This window comes from Epargyreus clarus, unplaced genomic scaffold (assembly GCF_041222505.1).
Source record: "Epargyreus clarus isolate Ecla_fem2 unplaced genomic scaffold, WU_Ecla_fem_2.2 ptg000015l, whole genome shotgun sequence".
Lineage (NCBI taxonomy): Eukaryota > Metazoa > Arthropoda > Insecta > Lepidoptera > Hesperiidae > Epargyreus > Epargyreus clarus.
This window is the reverse complement of record NW_027332223.1, coordinates 5006083-5030459: the sequence shown is the minus strand read 5'-3', so window position 1 is coordinate 5030459 and position 24377 is coordinate 5006083. Positions and strand designations below refer to the sequence as shown.

Below are 24377 nucleotides of genomic sequence, written 5' to 3'. Positions count from 1 at the left end.
TTAAACACACACTCCTTGATTAATATCAGCATGAAAGGAAACCTAAAAGTTAGTGCTGATTAGAATTCGTAATAAACTTGTGACACAAATAAAATTACAAATCCCCTTGAAGGTAGCGAACTAAGTCCCTTTATCAGTTTCAAGTAATTCGAGGCCCTTCGAAATACGGAAAGTTGATTAAAGTTGAGAATTCACGGGCGAATAAATAAAACAAATTCATGTGTGTCCTTCACCCTCTAGGATTGTGTTACGTTACATATTCGTTGAGTTTAAAAGTTAACGTTAATTAAAGCATATCCTTTTATGTGAACAGAAATTTTTAATAAAACTTGCTTTTATATCCGAAGTTCTTAGGACAGAATGTTCGTAAATAGACGATTTCGTGAGTCTTATTTGAATTCTGCAAACTAATTTGTAAATACCTTTTAATCGTTGTTTGTAACTTTTAAATTAGTTTTTGAGAAATAAGGTGAAATAGTTTTAGTAACATATCACTGACTTTATTCTATGAGTGACACAATTCAGTTACGAGTATATATTAAATAATTGCCTGTGCTTTACAAGGTTGTAGACAACATACTACAAACATTGTTGGCTTCGGGTGATGCGCTTATCTGCGTGTAGTCTAAGCTAATCAGCGAGTAATTCGATGATTCCGAATATCGCGGCGACTTTACTGTTGTATGAAAAATTGTTACCGATTGGTAATAGGTGGTTTTAGGCGTTGCTGTATTTTGTTTGATCAGTTTAGTAGTCAGTTTAGTTCAACGTCCTCGGAAGGATTTTAAGTGGCAGTAACTAATTGGCTAAATAACACTTACCATCAATAGAACTGAGTGCTCGTATACTACTTAAATATAAAAATATCACTGTTTGAGACTTAGCATTGGATATTGATATTAAAAAAAAACCTATTACTTAATTTATAAAAAGCTAAGAATTTTAAAGCAATGAAACTATACACGAGTATTATTACATCTAACACAGATAAGTAAATATCGAGTTATACTTAGATCTTCACAGGTGTAGCGCGTATCGGGAATATCGGGAGTATCGGCGGCGTCCCGTACCCGCGTCCAACACAAATAGATTCGTACATGTTTGTCTTGGTTCGGTTTAATTAATTTTACCTTCATACGCCGATACCTACTGTTTGTCGGGCGTTCCTTAATTGAAAACGCTCTTACCGGAGTAAATGAAACGAAATCCTATTTGCAGGGAGTGATTGAAGTGAATTTATCTTTTAAGACTCTCAAATTTATCTTTAAACCTTTGCCAATGTTCACCTTAATTTCAAATCGGGTGAGGCGCAGGTAATTAAATTTTGATTGCTTTACGGAAGCGTTCGGAAGTTCATATCCTGATTTGAGATATTTGTGAAGGGAATCCCGCTCGCGGTGCCGCTCGCGTTTTGAAGCACCGTTTTAGACCACATTAACTTACGTTCTTGCAATAATAGGAACTTAGATATATGTATTGGCAAAAGAAAGATTTCTTCTGGCAACTCTCATAATAAAAAACTTTGTTATTTAGGTCATAATCCAATGAGCCTTAAAATCTAGACGTATAAATCTACGTTGTATTACTTATCTCACTAAAAATCTCACCTAATTAAGGACACCAGAGACTAGAAGGCCTTAGAAACTGCGAATCGATTAATATTTAGATCAGTTGTAAATAATTCTGGCTTATAAGACGTTAATGGCCATTACAATAATTACTCAATAAGTATTTAATCGGCTGCAAATGGACAGCTGCGACGATGTTATCACGGTCACTTTTAATTAATTGATGTAAACAGAATGCACAGGTGAATTTTAATCATCGTGATCGTTGATCGAAATTATTTATGAAAATGTTTGAAATGATTCGATCTTCATGAGAGACACTTTATGATGTCTTTGATTTGATTATTTGAACGCTAATAATAAGGAAACTTAAAACGTTTCAAAATATAACTGGTTACAATAGCATTTGAAATAGTTAGGTATTAGTAATTGATTTCATTTGTTACATGGGTGAAGGAAAACAACGTGAGTAAACCTTCGTAATTAAAGGTGTGTGAAGTCTACCAACTCAATCTTGGCCAGCTAAGCTCTCTCTCTCTCTTTAAGCAGCAGTAGAACATAAAAAGTTGAAGCTATTTGTATAAATAATTACAAAACATCATGACATCCCACCAAAACAAACTAGAATATAATTATATTTTCGTTCCTATCATAAACAGAATTGAAATAAATCTTCACTTGAATAACAAGTAAATAGACTCCTAATTTCACCTCCACTTCACTAACAACATAATAGTTAAGTGTCAAAGTTTTATACGCAGACACTAAACATAACTAACTCAACACGAATGACAACATTAGTCCGGCCGTAGGAAAGTTATCTTATCAGCTCCAAGTGTTTTATTATTATTTACACGTTTTATAGGCCAGTAAACTTCAATTACATAATGAGCACTCTCGAACTTAGGAACGTCGCTTATCGCCAGCGAGTAGCGAATGGCGATAAAAAATTAAGTATGAAGCGGCTTAAAAGAGCTCTCCTTCAAAGCCGGCGATGCATTGGCGACTCTGGTGTTACAAATGTCATAGGCGACGGTGACTGCTTTCGAATCAGATAGCCCGTCGTCGGCATAAAGATAAAAAAACAGACGGCTATAAAACCGTCGTACACAACATTCGTAGAAGTATTCTCTCAGAATTACTTGATATATCATCAGTTACATTCAATTTTATGATCCACTGCTGGGCAATGCTCTCTCCATAAATGAGAGGTCTGAAGGATACTCCACTGTGCTGCTACCTTGCTGCTAGATTGATAGAAGGATGTACGAATTTGTAGCAAACCAAGGCCGGATATATGTCGCATATTGACAATGCTAAGTACTGCATTGGTTACGATTTACACAATTTGAGGATCCGTTCCGTTGGATTAGTTTAGTTGGAGATTTTGCGATTGCGTAATAGTTGGCAATAACAAGTTTTTATTTCAGCCACTCCTATCGTTCACGAATGTAGAAATTAAAATGATTAACAGCAATAATTCATGCTAATAAATCGGTACGCCTGACTCAGTTGACATTTATCTTGTCGTTCGTCTCGTTCCATCGCGTCAAGTGCGACAAGTCGTTTAAACCAACTAATTTAGTGTAACGATAAATCACATTGAAACTAAACACTTGAGTTTTGGTTCCATTATACGTATGTGGTTTACGAGAAGGGCATAAATATTCTGAAACACGTGGATAAAACTTTAGTGTTTAAACTCGAGCTCGAGATTTGAACCGGTTTGTAAAAAAACAAGTCCATAACGCTAATATTCTACTTACATGGCGTAGACTCGAACACTACTATAATTAACGTGCCTATAATTTTATTAACTTTATGCTATGATTATGTAATTCGATATTCTGGTATTTAGAGCGGTTGGTTAGTAGTAGTTGATCAGTATTTAAGAGTTAAATATTATGAAACTTTTATTTTATCGTAAATGAGAATAATGAGATTGAAAGCAAATATTGATTAAAAATGATAATATGTATGTATCCTGCCAGTGCTCTTAAAGGTTCGCGAGTCCACGAAGGATGTCGTAAGTACGATATATGAGTATATTTACAAGTAATTTCACTACATTCGGTAAAACCGCCCTCCATTCTTATACTAAACTTTAACTTCTTAATTAATCGAATTTTAATTTAATTACGGCTGAGTTCCGGCAGTACTGCTGCTTCGCGGCAATTGTTATAAGTTGATATAATATTCACATAACTTGTGAAAATGCATTCGGTATCGTAGTTGTCAGATAGTTCTATTATGCGAGCCTTTAAGTAAATTAATGAACAAAATCGTATCAAAAAAAATCGTTTGCTAATTAAGTACAGTTGACTTCATTAATATGGACGCAAATACAACTACTCTCAACTCCTAATTCGAAGAAGTCTATCATTTACCTGGCTGACTTTACATTTCCAATTGATTTATCACCGGTGTCATTACTTGGCTTTATTAACCATTTATCAAAGTTTAACGACCAATAATCGTGGCAAACTCGCTTGTTAAAATTGTTGCCGCTGTCTTAGATATCAAACTAACATTAAATTTAACATTCTCAAGTGAACCGATAAATTGAATGTGCTTTCATTTCGCTATTTCTGTAATCGAATACTTTGACCGCTCCAATTCGATTTCCTTAATCCGGCGCACATTAGTGACGAATTGCTTTAAGGAGATTAAAAAGATAATTTTAATGCTTTTGATATAAGTATATTCTGGATCTGTCTCGATGTTGAGAGCTGAATGTTTTTCAAGTCACGCGTTTATCTACTAGAGAATCATACTTCTATTTACAATTTGTTACATTTTTTGAACTGTTTACCTTTTATTCAATACCAAAATTATCAAAAATGTCTGTAAGAAATGATATTTTTTCATTGTAGTACCAATAAGCATGGCGATCATCACGGATAACAGTCTTTGAAATATATCAGCGAAAAAAACACGTATTTAAAAATGTTGTCTTCCCTACAACTTCGCAAAAAATATTTTTTGCCTCTATGCTAAGAGTGGAATCCGGTACCCCTAATCCTCCGTCCTCTATACGCCCGTGCTAACAAACGAATATACTTGTAGTCCAACTTTGATATCATAAGTAACCTGCGTTTTGTTGACGTAATTAACCTCAGTATCTCTTGTTCCAGAATGTTCGGCTCGGGCGGCGCGTGCGCAGCGTGCGGGCAGGCGATCCCCGCAAGCGAGTTCGTGATGCGGACGAACGCGCCGCAGCAGCCGCTCCACGTGTTCCACATAAAGTGCTTCGCGTGCTCGAAGTGCGGCTCCCACCTTATGCAGGGCGATAGGTGAGGGACTAACTTGTTTTTTATAAAGTTAAGTAATAAGAATACACACCTATAGGTAAGCGGCCATTGTACGTTGACAACAGTGAGCAACTCTGCATTCTTTATGACACATCAATTTGCTGCTCTCCCTGAGAGCTAACTCAGCATGCGTGTAAGTATATCTTAGCTTTGCACATCCTTCAAATCAGTACATATAAATATTAATACTTGATCCTGCTGTTATAATTAATGGCAGAAATGAAACTATTCGATGTTGTCTTCGAAGTCGGAGCATTATCGGTTTCTTCACCGTTGTTATGAAATTTATAGGAAAAAAAATGTCTTTGGTCCACGGGTTTCCTCTCAAAACCAAATAATTCGACCATAAACGACGCCAGTTCCCAAGTGCGAATTAGTAGACTTCACACATCTTTGTGAACTTTTAAAGCTCTCTCTGGTATTTGGATTGTATTCTTTATAGCGAGTGACAATTTTTTTCTGCTAGTTCACTTGTTTGTCAATAAAAATGCGTGGCGCAGGTACTACATGCTCGGCGGGTCGCTGGTGTGCGAGCAGGACTGGCAGAAGCTGATGAAGAGCGCGAACGCGGCGACGCCGGGCGCGCCCGTGCGCAAGGGCAAGGTGGGCCGCCCGCGCCGCTCGCGCGAATGAGCGCCGCCGCCGCCGCCGCGTCACTCGTACCGGGACTTTGAGGAGGTATGTAGATTTGATCTTTGTGACGACTTGCCGCTACTCGTCAAAAGATAGTGCTACGCGTATTCTGATGTAGATTAACGATTTTTGTGGCGACTTCCCGCTACTCGTCTAGAGATGGCGCCACGAGTATTCTGAATCATGTTATGGAAGTTTTCTAAACATCTTTTACATATACAAGTAAACTGAGACTAATGGAACACGGCCGCTTCCCGGGCATGATCACCTAGCCTGACGGGAGATCTCGCTTTGCCAAATTACTATATATCCTCATTATAAGACTATTGTCTATGCTGTCAGTCAATTTGACTGCCTAACTGCTCTCTACACTACCCAGAAACTACCTATTTATATCAGTAATGTTCGTCAAGGCTTCCCTGTAGTAACCGTATTTATCGAAGGAAACAAAACGACTTACAGACTTCAAAACGTATATATAAGGAGTCACTTTGGTGGCATACCATATATTATGTAAAATTGTTTTTTTAGGTATACCAAACTCTCATGATAAAGACACTAAGGCAAAAGGAACAAAGTCGGTATTCTACGTATCTCTCTATATGACAAAAAAAAATTATATGTCTGCTATAATCAGAGAGATAAATCAATGACACCGTATTAATAATAATTGCAGTCGTGAATAACATACACATACATACATAACAATAATCTGTTCTGACGTATCAATAAGATCACGTTTATGTATAAAAAATCGTCCTATAAAACAAACGATTATTATTTAACCAATGAAACTATGGTTAGAAGTAGCACCAGCTCCACATTTTCCATTAGCTTAAGTTTGTCATTATTGATGAGACTGATTAAATTTAAAAGACGTGTCTTGTTTAGTTTCTTTCGCCACTTCTCCATAAAGAAACATCTTACAAAGTGAGGGTAGATTAACGTGCAAAAATAATTTTATAAAGGATCTATTTTGAATAAAATATTTTGATTATGGTATAAAATAATAAACTTAAACAAAGACGATAATTATTACGTTACTTAACATTATATTTCTGCAAATCTATACCGCAAAGTCTTAGTTCATATTTATGCAGCCATTATCCTTGTAAACAAGTTCTTTATAACCTTAGCAGTACTTTATCTGCGCTATCTGACATAATTAAACTCCTTTCACAATAACACAGTATCTTATTAATGGTACCCAGTTTATCGTTGCTAAATGGCAATTTGCGTCACAATTATCAGGCCAATCATCTATTAATTGAAATAGGCCACATTTTGATTGAGCACACAACGCCACGATACTAATCATAATGGAGTGTTATGTTTATTACTTTGAAAACATCGTAATTTGGAAGCTCTAAAAGCTAATACCACAACCTCTAATGGAGCTTGCATAGTATTCGATGTATAGTTTGTGTTAAAATGTTAAGCCTGTCAATAATAAGTGGAAAATGGCGCTGTATTTTGTTTCCTCTTTTAATATTTGTTTTGTGGCAAGTGTTTGGAAGTAATTGTATTTTATATGACACAAATCTTGCATTTTGTTTTTTGTAAATGGTGACTTTTAAACGATCTATTTAAAAACATTTTTTTTTCTCTATCGTTTAACAAGCGATTTTCTTTTTCATCTTGGTATTGACTAACTTGATTATAGATGTAAGGTAATAAAAATGATACATTTAAAAATGTCACATTATGCTCCAATTTCTACGACCGAATGAACACTAGAATCTTGGAACTCCGAATTACTAATAATTCTTTTAAATCTAATTAAAAGCTTTTCATTTTCCTTATTCTATTTTAATTCAGAGTTCATTCAACTCGATTTTGAAATCAATGGTGCAATTTTGACATATTATTATGACGAGGGCCTACTACCTGACTTCTATTAAAAAGTTTTGTGTTGTTAAAAAGTTCTCAAAAGCGCGGTGCGTCAACCCTCGGGTTTTATTGTGATAAGTGATATCCCAAGGTCCATTATAAGTCAAATTATTTCAGAAAAACGAAATAGGATCCCAAACATAACCATATAGGTAACTAAATATCTACGGTACCTACCATCTAAATATATATAACTCAAAGGTGACTGACTGTCATAATGATCTATCAACGCACAGCCCAAACCACTGGACGGATCGGGCTGAAATTTGGCATGCAGGTAGATGTTATGACGTAGGCATCCGCTAAGAAAGGATTTTCATCAATTCTACCCAAGGGGATAAAATAGGGGATGAAAATATTACTTCGTAACGCGAGCGAAGCCGCGGGCAAAAGCTCGTTGAGTGTACTTGTAACTGCTTTTTGATTTCTAAGTACCTACTTACTTACTTAGGATTTTGGATGTAAAAATGTTGTTCTTTCATAGTTTTCTACAACATAATTTTCGTTATTACACTAACAACTCTTTTAAATAATGCTGAATAATGCTACAATATACGTAGAAAATATTATCTCCGGACCATCATAACTGTATTATAACTAATTAATCTATATTAATGGTGATTTATAGGATTCAATGTATTTGTAAATATTTTGGTAATTTCACACCAGAATATTTCTTTCTTAAAACAGCAGTATTAAGTACTTCAGTATTTTGCATTAAAGGGTGTGGTAATAGAAATATACTAATACAAAGTGTTTCAAATTTGTCATCAAGGGTAGCAACTCATGCGTAGTCAACCTTAAGTAGGACTTGACTCTTGTATCATGTTTATTACGATGTTCATGGTTGACAGTGGTCCCTTACCATCAGTGGGACTACAAGTCCACGTCTTATAAAAAACTGGCTGACCCGGCAAACGTTGTGTGCCATATAAATAAAAAAATGTTAAGGGTGAACAACCCTTACACTTACGGGTTTGAAAAATAGATAGAATACTTGAAACTGCGATGGTAGCGAAATCTGTCCATGTGAATCCAATGTGAAACATTCCAAAATCAACAACTACTTACGAATTAAAAAATAATTAAAAAAACCTTTTCCCACGGACTAAATGGTGAATCTAAACCATTCTCAAGTCCCCTTGAACACACACAACAAATTTCATCAAAATCAGGCCAGTCGTTTAGGAGGAGTCCAGTGACATACACACGCACATAAGAAATATATATATAAAAAGCAAAACCTCACCATATTAAAATTAAACAGACACTGATAAATAAGTCATATCATATTCTAACCGCTCCAGATTCGACTTTGATTTACAATTAAGCATAATTACACGTTCACCGGTTACGTAGTTGATAATAAACCAATCAGCACTAATTAGCAAGATCAAATAGGAGGTTAATATACATGAACATGATCTAAACCTTTGGCGTTTGTTGTTGCTATAATTGATAGCTTTGATAGCGGTTATTATATAATGTTAGCGAACTATGTTGTTAATTAGTAGTTGCAACCCTTATTTTCTTCCACTACTGGGCACAAACTTTTCACAAAAATTGAAGATTTCGATCGTAAGTAACACCATGGTCCAATATAATTTTCTGGACAAATGTTCAAGTTAATGGTCAACTTGTATTTGTTTTAGTACTTCTTTGCGCTCAGACAATAAAAGGGTAGTCCACCCTGCGAACTGAAGGCTGAGTGCTCAAACAACATCCATATAATTGATCAAATACTTAGTTTAAATTATATTTAGTGTGTAATAATGGAATACTAAGCTAAAAAAATCGAACAAAGGAGCCGTAACCATTTAACAGCCTAAACCGTAAAATTAGTCTAGATTATATAATATTAAACTCAGGCATAAAATGAGAACTGTCTAGGCGGAAAGAAAGGTATCAAACCTTGAATATGAGCACAAAAAATGTTACCGAACGACAAGATTAACCAAGGATTATTGCAGTGTAAAAACGTGATCTTAATTACTTCATTTGAAACTATTTAAATGTCACATTAGCCTTTCTCTTCATTAAGGCTTTACTACGTATCGGGTTGAATTCCCAGCTTATGAAATATATTTTTGGCTCAAGTGTTACAATACTGTATATGTTCAATTAAATAGTATTCTTGGCTAATGAAATATTATGTTTTCTTGGTTTACTTTATATAATACTGTTTATATGTCCAATAGTCCATGATATTTGTAGAATAGGCTGTTGAGTATGGGACAAAGTTAAGCTTTGTTGTCGAGTTAGTTTTATTTTTGTTACACCTTAAAAATCTTTTTTACACCATAAAATGAAACATAAAGCCAAAATTAATGACAACATTTTTTTTTGTATATGTTACAAAAATCATGAGTTCAAAAAATATTGCGCGGGGCTTAGGGAAGCTTATACATGCTTATACGTACACGTATTTATGAATTATTATATTATTTTTTGTCACATAAAACAATTTAGTAAGTATACGTATACTTTAAGATAACATATACCTAATGTTTTCGTCCTCGTCATAGCTTCTGGACTTGTATATACAATGGCGATTTCCATTGCTTATTATATTTTTTTGTGGCGAGACAAAAGCCGAAGATGTACAAATCGTAGGAACTGTACGTACTCTAAAAGAAATTAAAAATTCACGAATCATAAGCGAAGCGGGATGTAGGCGAAGGGGAACCATTTGCGTTCACTAAATGTACTGCGGATTACCCGTCCCTCACGGCAACGTGGCCTGTATTCAAAGCATTTTAGTAATTCTCGCTATACATTAGTGCATCATCATCACATTTATGTTTAAATGTATTTTATCTATCGTCACTGCCTTTTATATTCTACAAAATACTTAGTCTCTCGCGGCAGTGTATTTGAAGCATTTTTGAGCTATTTTAGTAGTTCTCGCTATACATTAGTGCATCATCATCACATTTATGTTTAAATGTATTTTATCTATCTTCACTGCCTTTAATATTCTACAAAATACTAAGTCTCTCGCGGCAGTGTATTTGAAGCATTTTCGAGCCATTTTAGTAATTCTCGCTATACATTAGTGCATCATCATCACATTTATGTTTAAATGTATTTTATCTATCTTCACTGCCTTTAATATTCTACAAAATACTTATTCTCTCGCGGCAGTGTATTTGAAGCATTTTCGAGCCATTTTAGTAATTCTCGCTATACATTAGTGCATCATCATCACATTTATGTTTAAATGTATTTTGTCAATTTTCCCTGTCTTAAATTTATCTTAAATTTCCTACAAACTACGTCTAGTAGTAATAGTAGTACAAAGTTAGTCTTCCGCGGGAGTTTATTTGAAGCATTTTCCAGCTTTTTGAGTAATTCTTTCTATACATTAGTTCATTATCACATTTATATGTAAGTATATTTTATCTAGTTTACTTTCATATATGAATTTGAAGCATTTTAAGCTAGTTATAATAATACTGATGATTTTGATTAACGTCTGGACTACATTACCATCATTTAAATTTACGTATTTAAATATAAAAAACAAACTTTCACTGTTATAAAGTTTACTTTTAGTTAAATTATTGTGTGTGAATTTAATTAACGAATGAATGTTTAAAGTATAACTTATATTTTTAAAGCGAGCAGTAATGCACTCCTACATCTCTTTAGAAAATATAAAGTGCACAAATTAATAAGAATATTATTAGAATAAACAAGTCCAAAAGTAACAAAAAAGGTGCAAAAAGAGCTCTCCTTCAAAGCCGGCAATGCATCGGCTACTCCTCTGGTGTTGCAAATGTATGGACATTTGGCGGCGTTGACTACTTTTCAACAGGTAGCACGACTGCTTAACCGTTAGGTTAAAAAAACACAGTAACATTGACGTTCCAACCTAGTCTTTATCTATAACGTGATTGATTTGTTATCCCAAACAGTTCATGTTTAGTTCCTTAGCTAATTAACGAAAAACAATAATTTGAAATGGTAACCTTCAAAATGATTAATAGCGGTTCCGTGAGGAGCTATCTATCAATTTTTCGTCATATATAGATAACGTAGAGACATTCCAACGAATACATTCTCGGAGAGCAGAATACATTTGTCTAATAGATTAAATACAATTTGTGTATGCTCATAAAATATGTCAATTAATTTTAATGTCAGTGATAACATTTTTAAGGGCCTGTATCACTACTGATTGAGTTATCCACATCTTATTTTATATTTTGTATGCGTCTGTTAAGTAAGTTTTGGATACGTTATCAAGCGATTTGTCGAAATAAATGTATTAATTATTATAATTAGGAAAATAATATTTTAATTAAGTTTTTTACTTGAAGCTTTACTTCAACCTTTTGTGTCTTTTGAAATTCTGTGAAAGCTACCGAAAGCAGGTGGCGTTTTTAACTGTCGGTGTGTCGGTTATCACTAGACAATAGTTTGTTAACCATATGGACAACTTGAAGTTATGTGCGTATTAGAAATTAATTATCACTTGCTAAACGGTGAAGGAAAACATCGTGAGGAAACCTGCATACTTGAGAAATTTATAAAAAAAAAAAGAAAAGTTTCAAAGGTGTGTGAAGTCTACCAATACGTACTTGGCCAGCGCGGTGGACTATGGCTAATCCTTCTCATTCTGAGAGGAGACCCGTGCCCAGCAAGGGACAGTAATGGGTTAATGATGATGGACAACTTGAAAATTTCAGACACTGGATTTTTAGGTGGATTAGGGCATTGTTGATATGCTCAGACTAAGATCTTTCCGATAAGTCTATGGTAATTTTTTTCTTTATGTAATTTATTTTAATTTGTTCTCCGAGCATGGGGAAAGCCAGAGAGACATAAAAAATGTTGCCTCCATGAGTGGTTTTTCCTTTGGAACGTTATTCAGAAACTTGGGACATCGGTGTTATCTCAACTTGTCCAATCCAACTTAAAATATTAATTCAATTAAAAGACTCGCTCCAGGGAAGTGGTGAAGAAACACAATTAAGCTGTTCATTGAATACCACACAAAGACCGCTTTGTTTGTGTGTACGACTCACTCGACCGTAACATAACTTCGGACGTATATATGTATTTCTTTTTTTATTATCCATTTAAGAATATAAATATTAATAGTTGAAAGCAGGCACGTTGCTATTTATATTTAGGTAATAATGTACTGATATTCTAGGAATTCTGCATAGGGATTTTTTGGGTAGTCCAGCACTGAGGGAGAGACGCTTAAACGAAATATTTTTATAGTCATCAGGGTTGCAATGCATCTGACTTCAGGAACATCACCAATCCTATATGGAATGGACGGAAGTGGCCTCTAACCATCAATTGGACTGCGTGCTCGATGCTAACACCATTTCACAAAAAACAAAACTTGAACAAGTTAGTAAACTAACAGCAAAATTGAATAATTTAGGTGCTTTACGGGCGTATTCCTTGTGCCGTTCCGGGAATATTGTCAGCCGAAGTTGTTCTCAACCAGCGTTAATTATATTTATTAACGCTTTGTCGCAAATTCCTAAGCGGGATAGTTCATAGAGTTAATTATCTCATAGAGGGCGCAGTCCGGCCGCCGCGGGCGCTCGCTGCAAAATGCACCGTTAACCAATTTCCAAGTTTAAACACTCTAAAAACTTATTCGGAAACTCGTGTAAACTATTGTTCAAAAACAGCAGCGCTTATTAATAGGAATAATTCGGTATGTTATACATATTACATATTCAGTGATATTATATTATAAATATTATTTTATTATTAAGTAAAACGGGCGAAAGTGGCTGTTATAAAGACATTTATAGAGTTCATAGGGCAATTATTGTGATAACTATAATAAATTAAATAGGCAGAAATACATATATTACATATATTTTTAATTAATAAATTAGGTATATCTTATATATAAAAATCTTGTGTCACAATGTCAGTTACCGTACTCCTCCGAAACGTCTTTACCGAATTTTATATGCATATTCAGTAGGTCTGGGAATCGGCTACTATCTATTTTTCATCCCCCTAAATGATAAAGGTTGTTCACCATTAACATTTTTTTTATTTATATGGCAACACAACGTTTGCCATGTCAGCTAGTAATATATATAACTTATCATATTTGTATAAAATATTTTTTATAAATAAAAAATAACCTACGAAAAATCGGCACTGAAAAAATATATTGTTATTCATCTTGTTTTATCATGCATGAAGTTTAACTATTAATTTATTTAAAAAACAGAAATTCAGTATAGTAATATTTAAATTTTATTTTATTTTAATCAACTCACACTGGGACTCAACTTCCGAAGCGGACAAAAAAACTATTATAGTCATAAATAATCTGTTTACAACTTTTTGTAGACGTTCTTACAAACTTGATTAAAACTGATATTAAGAATAACGTCTTAAATTGCATTGTACTTATTTAAATCCATTGAACTCCGTTACTTTACAAACGCGGACGAGCTTATGTTTTTGAAGTGCAACAGCGAGTGTTTTCGCAAATTAATACAATCATAGCGACCCCGTTTTTGAAAGGGGAGCCGATGGGTACATTACAGGCTCCCCTTAATAAACTGCGTTAACTATAACAACAAAGCGCTTACTTTGTGGACGTTGGTCAAAGGAAGTTAATTAGAAAACACCTGGCGACGACAGCCTTTGCGTTGTTCGGTGCAAAAATCAAGCTATCGACTCAAAGACTTGACCGTTCACTTCACGTGGCTTTGTAACACGATTACGCTTGTCGAAAGTTAATTAAATAACGTTTTTCGGATGCCCGCCGGCGGGACATCAAAGGTTGAGCTCAAAGCCGCTGCAGGCTAGGTCCAGGCTCCGTGCTGCGGACAGCTCCTCACCGCTTTGTCAAGTTCTAAGTTAAGCTTTACTTTGATTTTGGAGTTGGTTGGTTTATATTTAAACGATGTAAGTACCTATGTTTATTCAATGAAAATATTTATCGACCAACAATGGCCTTTTTATCTTCTTACTTGTGTATACATTGATTTGATTTATTAGCTACAAGGTTTTATTTTTATTTTATTTCAATATTTATTAATTCAAAATTTTCATATCAAATCTTTCATCCGGCACATTATCACCATCATAGATTAAATGACGTTTAGCATAGACTAATTATTCTACCACACTTCTCCAACGGAAAATTGAATATAGGTACTTAATGGAAATTCGGATGTAGCGTCTACTTCTTTTAGCCCCAATATTACTAATTCCTCCATGCAATTTTTGCCTACTAAAGATCGTAATTAAACTTTTTGAATGGGCAGAAATTGTCAAATTTCGATCATTATTAGCGAAGACATTGGATAGATTGATTATAAATAACAAACGTTATTTTGTCACGATACAGTTACATCAGCAAAAAATCGTTCAGCCGACAGTAAAATAATAAAACATCCAGTTCGTGTCAACCATTTTGTATTTTATTGAAACAGTGTATCTCGGGTTCAACAATCGTTTCATAAACTCGGCCACTTTGATTGATGACCGATAGTATCTGTTGTCAATCTAATTCTATTCGTGGTCTGTGGCACGCGATCGCGAGGCCGTTTGGAGTGTAAAGTGGCACTTAAAGGCGGTCTAGACGCGTGTAATGTGTAATGTAATGTAACGTGTAATGTATTGAGTCATTCAAACAGCGTGTACATGTTCATTTGTGTGTTTGATACAAGTTTTAAAGTAAATTTATTTCATTGTTTGTTACAGTAAAAATACAGTTTGTTACAGTTGTTACAGTATATAAAATTTATAAGAATATTTCAAATATTGTAACATAATAATTTTGTTTAATATGCATGTATTTTTCGATTTTTAATTATATTTATTGTACTTGCTATTGAGGCGACGATAAATGGCGATTACAAAGCTTTGATTTCTTATTGTATAACACTCTTCAATTTATGAAATGGGTGTATGTTAGTAAATAAACAAATAAATGTCACAAACCTCGGAAATGACCGTAACAAGTTATTGTTCGGCGACTACTCGAAGAATTAACGTTACATTACATTACTTATTCAACGCGTCTGAAACGGCCTTTATGCATAAATTTTACTTCGTGTCTTTGTACCGTCAAAAAATCTAGGTATGTCATGGATTAGTTATATAAAGAGTAGGATATAAAGAACCTAATGGCTTTGAAAGTTGGCATAAATTGTTTGAAGAATTTTAATTAATCAATTTCATGAATAAATTTAAGAAGATTATTTTTTATTTATTGAAGCTTAATTTATCTTTTTTATTTGAAAGTATTAGTTGTGAGAATGTGTATAAAAGCACTGTATATATATGTCATTACATCGGCCAGGGAGCGTCCTGTTTCCCTTTTGTCCAGACGTGGTCTTTATTCGAGGATGTTCCTACTCCATCGGTTTTCTGTCCTACAAATGATGTGGCCAACCCATTGCCACTTTAACTTGCTTTTAAGAGCTATATTACGGTACATTTCAATACAATCAATAAAAAAAAAAGTTTTAAAACTACAACAAAAATATGGCATAAACAAGCATATCCTGATTAAAATAAAGACTGAATTGTTTACATATGTTTTCGATTGGCGCCCTTCGTGAGAGCGGCCGGACGTCGAACCCGCTACCGTTGCGTGCCACTAACGACCGGCTGCTCTCTCCTTAATCGTTTTCACACTAATTATCCGTTTCGAGTAACTATAAATGTACTATTTGGGTTATTGCGTAACGCCGACGTATTACTCAGAATACAGTTGTAAGCGTAGATTCTTACACGAAGTTATAAGTAGATTATACACATTTTTTGTTATAGAAATCATTTTTTTAACAGTGATAGCATAGTGAGTGAAACGCGGCCTCTAAAACGAGTGGCTCGAGGTTCAAATCCTTCGCGTCCAATTTTTCATAGTTATTTATTTACTCTTTATTGACCATGTTAAAAACAATGTAGTGCAAAAGGCGGACTTAATGCTTAATAGCATTTTCTCCCAGTCAACCTTAGGGATGTGCAGAAAAATTGAAGGCGGTACAACTATACTAAAAAAAGTAATAATGATACTAATAATAATAAATAGGAAATAAAATAAAATGAAATGAAAAAAAGGGAGAAAGGAGAACATTAAAAAAGAAAGAATGTGAGAAAGCGTTATTTTATGTTTTTATTATGTAATAGTTATGTGCGTATTATAAAATTTATTACCTATCATTTGCTTATGGTAAAGGAAACCATCGTGAGAAAACCTGCATACTAGACAGATCTATAAATAAAAAGTTCTTCAAGGTAAGTGAAGTCTACAAATTCGCACTTGGCGAGCGCGGTAAACTTCGGCCAAATCATTCTGATTCTGATAGGAGCTCTGTGCCCAGCAGGGGGGTAGTGATGGATTGGTGATGATGAATGATATTTTCGAATAAAGCCAACCGTTTGTCTATAAACTCCCCTATTATTGAGGCCCAATAAATATACGCAATTTCGAAGATAAGTAAACTTACTGTCACAAAAGCACAATTATTCCCCAATTGCGACGCATTATATAGGGAGCAAAGACGCAGTTTACAACTAGTGTCACTACATATTCACGTTCGTATACACTCCACGTAACTACGTAGTCACTACGCACTGAACTACCGCAATTACGGACAAGGTGATCCAGTTTAAACTAAGTATGTCAAGAAATTAGTGTTTAATTTATTCATTCGGTGGTTTTGGTGACAAAATAACGCACACTAGCGTATGAGAGGTTCCAGCTTAGTCCTTGAAAGTAGTCATTGAAGTAGAAAGTGAATTTCACTATCCTCCAAACTACTTCTGGTGTATAACAGCATTTTTAATGCTGCTGTGTTCTGATTGTAAAGGGTCTGATAAGAGCAAGGCACACGAGATATTCAAAATAAGCGCATATTTGCACATGGCTAAGGATATGTAAAACTAAAATTCTATTTGGAATTGAATAATACATCCACAGGCAGAAATTACCAGGTGAATTACTACGTTCCATAAAATACCAAGCAACATATTATTTGTATCAATGTACATTATCCCATACTTACATCCATAGGTACATACTTATTACTTACTAATAAAAGTCCCATTCCCAACAGTGGGACTGTGAATTTAATAGTAACTTAGAACTAAATATTTGACTAAAGAACATTTCGAATTCTTCGAATTTTGACGAACTGCGTCAGTTTAAACTATTCAATTCCGTTAATGTATGACTTTCATTATACGAATAGTTTCAAGTATATTAAAACTCTACTTTTATCATATAATAGAAATGAGTGAAATGCGCTCCTACGTTCAAAAGTTTACAGCGTGATATAAAACGCTCCTAAGAAATTGCAATAAGCGTTATTACTAACTACTTACTTACAAGACTTTAGTTTACTCGTTGGTAATGTATGCTTAGGTAAATTCGCAATAATAAGAGTTTAAAGTATATATTAGAGCGTAGAGTTGTTTTTTTTTACTTGAATATGGTAGAATGAGATGTTTGTGATTTGATGAGATCCACCAATAAATTTCTCTATGCTTTCTTTCACAGATTGTAATTCCTACGAAACTTTGAAAAATCACAGACAGTAAAAATTAATACCAACATGATGAAGAGGATGATATTAATGACAGTTATTATCAATTATACCATCTTCCTAACATTAAAAACGTAACAAGAATGCAGAAATAATTAGGAGAACATCTTTCCATGCTGGACATGGAAAGAGAAACGTGATTTTGAAGATTCTAGAACTTACTCTTGAGTTGTAACAATGCATTTATGGCTGACCTCAGGTCTGACTTACCCTATCTGGAACTGATTTGAGATGACCATGCGTGGCAATGGTGACTTACCATTAGCTAAAATGCAACCTCGCTTTCTGTTTCTATATAATGTAAAAAATATGACTTATACTTAATGAAAGAGTATTTTTCATTATTAATTACGAAACTCTTTACGAATGTAGCTGAAAGGAATTGTCCACATGTAAGACAATTTATGTACGGGTTCTAATTTAAAATTAATACCATGGAGCTGGTTGGTAAATTTGAAAAGTTTGAACGACGCCGGGCCTCCGCTCCGTCGATTGCATTTTTATACAAGCAAACCTCTTAGCTTATTAGAGAAGACAGTTTTATTTTGAGATTTTGCAATTAATCGGGCGAGACCTTTGTTAATACTTACTTTTAGTTAATAATTACATTATTATTTTTTATAATACAGGATTAGCAGACGAGCATGCAGTTCACCTGATGGTAAGTGGCTACTGCCGCCCACGGACATCTGTAATCAACCCCAGGTAGGATTAGATATTCCTAACTGAGGTCGGCCACAGATGCGCCGCTACCTCTGAGGACTAAGCTGGAATGCCTCGGAAAAGTATGTCCCTTACCACACTCTTCAAACCAGAACACAGCAGCGCTTAACACTGCTGTTATGAGGTAGAAATAGGTGTGGCGGTGGTGCCGGCGGAGTCGAACCACAAAGGATTCTACCACCTTAAAGTTACATTAATAATATTCTCTCTTTGTGGTCGTTTAAAGTCAATATTAATTATTAACTTTTAATTTAAAAAAAATAGCTTACTCATAAAATTTATTCACCACCAAAGACCTTCTAAAAGCGATCCCAGATGTTTTCTGAGGCTATATTATACACGATTCTATCACTTAAACTACTCCTATAGATGGTAACTTAAATATAAGTAATTACTATCAATAGTGACATGAATAGAATATGCACGAAAGCATACACATTAATACCATTTTTACGTGTAAATGGTTAGCTTATCACACTTACGCACAGATTATGACAGCATGAACACCGACACTATAAATTAGACATTGATAGATGCATAACCTCGTTTTATGCATATGCATGTAATTAGTACAACAAACTTCAGATCATTCATATTACACAATATATTTTTAGTGCAAGACATATGCATTTTTTCTATGTAGTAACATACCTACCTAGAAAGCCTATCTAGATACATTACGTAATATAGTAAAAGACACTTACTAGGAGCCTAGTTAAATTAGGCTATATCTCCATAAATTTCTGCTATGCCACTTTGATAATAACACAACAACATAACCGTTGACTTACGCGTTTTTGCCACAAAACGTATCTGGTCTGAGAACTAGGGGGAGCCAGTTATGAGAGGTCCAGGGGATTTCTCTGCGGGCGCGCGTGCTTTCGAAACGACTTCGCCCCAGTTAATTAGTTAAATGGATACGTCGCTTTCCGGTTTCCCCGTTCCGTAGCAGTTACGGCCACAATAAACCTCATTTTGTTCCATAATGCAAGAATTGCGAGCTGTATTCAAATCCTCTAAATTGAAACAGTGCTTTCTGGCGTTTAATTTCGAATTGACCGAATCCAGGGCAGCGATGCACTTGCACCGGCACATTTCCCACAGCCCGGACTGGATCTCCACGACAAAGGACATCCGGCCACAATGGCTCCATTAAAATAATGCAAGTAAATGAGGATTTGCGGGGCGAGTCCGCCGAATCCGCTCGCGCTTAGTTCCGCTCACAATATAAGGCCTCGTTGCGACGACGCTTAAAACACTATACAGGAACATGTTTCATTAGCTAAGTGGGAGGCTTTTGGTGGTTGAATCTGTGTAATGCAGCTAGCGAGAGACGAAGCGTCGCTTTTACTTAAACGCCGTAATTAAAATGTCCTCTCCCCCTAAGGGCGCAGTTTTAAACTCGCTCCAACTAGTTTCGAGTGGCCAATTTAGTTTTAGTGTTCCGTGTTTAAGATACAAATTTACGAATTATGTTTTAAGCTTTTATTCGTAAATGAATGCAACATTTTATTATAAAGATACTGCTCGCTTAGGTGATTCTTAGCGGTTGGAAATACAGTATATGCTACTACTAATGCAAGAAAAGGTTTATAAGTGTTGTCCCTACTTTCTTAACAAGCCGAGTCGCTATTTATAAAGCATAACATATTTACTTTGATTTTGCGAACTTAAGTGTTAAAAAAATCTGAAAAAAAATTGTCTATATTTTCACGCGTCGAATCATATTTGGAGAACAGGACAATAGTAGAAAGCGCCTACATGGGTGCGCGCGGGCGGAGCTCGTTAAGTACAAAAAGTGCAAGACCGTATTTACAGTCCAAACTTCCATTAAACCTACCCACGGTACTATCTATGAATACGGAGCACTTAAGCTCACACACGGTTCCATCAATTACCCTTTTTGTAAAGGCCTCCGCATAACTGCACGATCGAAGACCGTAATAACTTTATTGATCGCTAACGAGCAAAATTGATCGACAGTGACGATATTGATCGGGATTGATTCATTACGTTCCGATGAATCCAGTTGAGGTAATTTGATTGAAACGCAGTAATTAATTAATTAACTCAACGCGCCCCTACATGTTTGCTAATGTTAATCTCAATAAGTGTTTCTTAAGATGTCTTATGCTGAAAGTAGAGTGTAGTATATATGATCTTATCTCTTGTTCAAGTTAAAAGTAAAAGTAAATTCGCAATATCTAAGTATGTTAGCAATCAATAAATATAAGTAAGATTTCTAAAAGACATCGCTTATAGATATGATTTAATTAATCATCAAGAAACATATAGTCAGTTAACTGTAAATGTAATTGACTCTAAGTGGAAATGTTAATTAGAAAGTGAGTGCTCCTGTGTTTATGTTTACAGACGGATCAACGGGTTAGAAGTACGTCAGATGACGTCACATTAGTTTGAAACATAATATTTTTATTTATATAGCAAGCAGTATTTTGATTGTCTAAGATAATGACGTGTTATGATCTGCATAACTGCACTTAGTCCACCGGCTGGCAAAAAGGCTTTCACCAACCCTAAATAGAACTCTACTTATTTATATGGGGGTTAAATACTGATGTACGAGTATGTAGACAGCAGCGACCAATTACCATCAGATATTGCGAGCTCATTTACCACTTCAACATAAAAGGAACTCTAAATGTTAAAGATCCAGAGGTTTTTTTTATAATATAGGAGTAGGAGACGAGCATGCAGTCCACCTGATGGTAAGTGGCTACTGCCGCCCATGGACATGGTCATCAACTCCAGATAGGATTATATATTCCCACCTGAGGTCGGCCACAGATGCGCCGTTACCCCTGAGGACTAAGCTGGAAAGCCTCGGAAAAGTATGTCTCCCTTACCACACCCTTCAAAACGGGACACAGCAGCGCCTAACACTGCTGTTATTAGGCAGAAATGCCTGGGTTTTAACCTTAAACTCCCAACCTGTGACTCATACCACGAGGAAATCACTATCTCCCTAAAACAATACGTAATTTATACGTTATCGATTAATGAAAGCATTGATATTCAATCGCTATTTACTCATTTCTTGTTGAGCTAATTTTATTGAAACCGAGTGGGGTAATTAATTAGAGAATGAGCGCTCTCGAGCGCCCCTATCGATGTTTACAGCTCATGCATATTGAGTGAAATGACGTCTTCGTGAATTAAACAAGATTATCTCAATACAAATGTTTACAGTAATCAAATTACGGGTTTACTTTTATAATTAAAAAAAAAATTTCGTTTCAAATTGCCAAAACAAAATAAAATTCACGTTCTATTTTAGCGGTATAATATGTAATGCGACAAAAAGCGGTTGTCGATTGATTTACATAGAGAATCATAACACAAATTATAATAATTAATAATATTAACATAAATGTTAAAAAGGTTAAATATCCACTAATAATAATTTTAATTGGTCGTTAACAGAGATTAATTAAAATAAACAATATAAATAGCGTTTGATTTCCAAAAACATACAACCTAATATTTTTCAATCATGAAATATCAATAAACGTCTGATAACCATAATTAACTAGCTTTTGCCGGCGGCTTCGCATGGTACTCGTTTAACACGCTTAAGAGCCTCCTATCATCCTATGTGTTAATCGAGTTCATAAACTATTTGTATGCCAAATTTTATCCAAATCCCTTAAACGATTTTTGCGTGAAAGTGTAACAAATAACCATCCATCCACACAAATTAGCCATTAAAATATTAGAACGCTTTAATCATCCGTGCAAAAGCAGCCAACATCTCCACATCTCCGTTACAAGTGAAGTAGTTGATCGATTTACTTGAGAGCATTGCGACGCAAGGTTAATAGCATTTAATCCCGCTAAAACGTTAGGCGATCCCTCATAATGAATATTTATCCTCGACAGTCGGCGCATACTTTTATGACGAATACATATTTTAGTAGCCGGCGTAATTCCGCTGATTACTTTCTTTAATTTTTCTGAAAAGTGGATAGAATTCCATTGCCGTCTATGTGGATAGCGGAGTGTATTAAAGCTCGGAAGGGCAAACAACTAAATGAAATGTTCAGTTTAATATACTTTTGTGATTACGATACTACAAGTGATGTGATGTGATGTTTGCTTCGATGGAAGATTACATCGTGATTCAGTAAATCAAATATTGGTCACGTAAAGTGCTTGTAGGTATTCAACGTGTCACAAATTCTTGAATGATTTTTTGATTTACCAAACTCATTAAGGATATTAAAAGTAAATAAATGTTAAAAAAGAATAATCTAGGGTACAAGTTCTATGAATTATACAAGTAATTTTTTGCGTTGCATAACATGCAAAATAATGTTAATTTATTAGATGTGTAATCTAATTAAACAATCCTTGACCTTATAGCAATTATAAATTATTAAATTATTACACAAAATTCACGGAAAGGTGAATAAACCTCATTTTGGCCTATTAAGTAATATAGTGTTGGTGGGCCATAAAATTTATTAGTTCAGAAAGTTTGCAAGGAGTAGAAATTTATGTCTAAGGCGTACGATTTGTTATTTGGATTTGATAACATTTATTGTGCAGTTGTGATATTTCTCAGCTTTATGGATCTTCGTGTTGAAAAAACTTACGAAATCTGTTTTCTAATTGTGTTCTTAACTAAAAGCCTATATCAGTACAACATACTTTTTCAGTCGCCAACCCTACCTTACCGCATAATAAACATTAGATTGCTCAATTACACGTATTATTACAACTACATAATCCGGATTATTTACTCCAAGCAACAAACAATAATTCTCGATTGGAACTAGATTAAAATGATGTAAGCGATAGACACATATCAATCACATTCCGATTTTTATTCAGCATTGTACCTACATTGCAATAAGCAGATGTCGCTGCGTATTTAATGCCCCGTCCATTAGTCATATGAAACATGTGCCAATACAAATGATATGGAGGTTTATGAATGACGGGGAGAGAGGGGTGCGGGCGTACCCTGAGGAAGGGAACACTAATGGATTACATTCGCGCGAGTGAATTAGGATATTGTCGTGCGATATGTTCCGGTGCACTCCGCACACCCTTTACACCGATATGTACGAGCTGTAATCAATTCAGCTCAGATTAAAATTTAATTTCATAGATGGTAAGCCGTTCGTTTGATGTGAAAAATGGACGATGGATACCTGTTACGCTGGCCATTACGTAATAGTTTGGGTGTGACTAGCTTGTGCCTACGGTTTCGTTACAATAACGTACACGTGGTTTTAGTACAAAAATTGAGCTTTAGTTGGAGATGGTCGGAGGATGATTCAAAAGGCACAAATGTTTAGGACAAATAAATAAAAATACTGTCTATGTCTGAACGTCTACCTATGTCTGAACAGATTAAAAAACAAACAAACAGTGCACCATATATCGGTTTAAATACATATATTTACTCGTGCGTGTGTGTGGAGGCTAATGTTTTTCGAGCGTATGTATGTTTGTCTCATTGTTTGGCAAGTCGTACAGTCCAAAGGCTTGACAGATTGAAACATATAAATTGTCGTTACGTTCGTCTAAATTGTGAGATTAGCTACAGGCTATATTTTGTAGCTGTCCGGTTTTGTTGTTATAATAATACCTAGTTAATTTACAATTCAACAATCTATTTAGGCAATATCACACAGCGCAAAGCTTGTATGTATAGAAAATCCACTTAG

The 24377-nt window shown here is 34.9% G+C and overlaps 1 protein-coding gene across 2 annotated transcripts in view; it reads left to right on the top strand.

The window, feature by feature from the left end:
• Window positions 1-24377, top strand: part of LOC140747705 (LIM domain transcription factor LMO4) — a 248028-nt gene that overhangs the window by 180804 nt on the left and 42847 nt on the right. For both annotated transcript variants that reach the window (XM_073080259.1, XM_073080258.1), the window contains exons 3-4: window positions 4703-4861; window positions 5380-5557. In XM_073080259.1, coding sequence (XP_072936360.1) covers window positions 4703-4861; window positions 5380-5512 — 292 coding nt within the window. In that variant the 3' untranslated portion in view covers window positions 5513-5557. The remainder of the gene's footprint in view (window positions 1-4702; window positions 4862-5379; window positions 5558-24377) is intronic.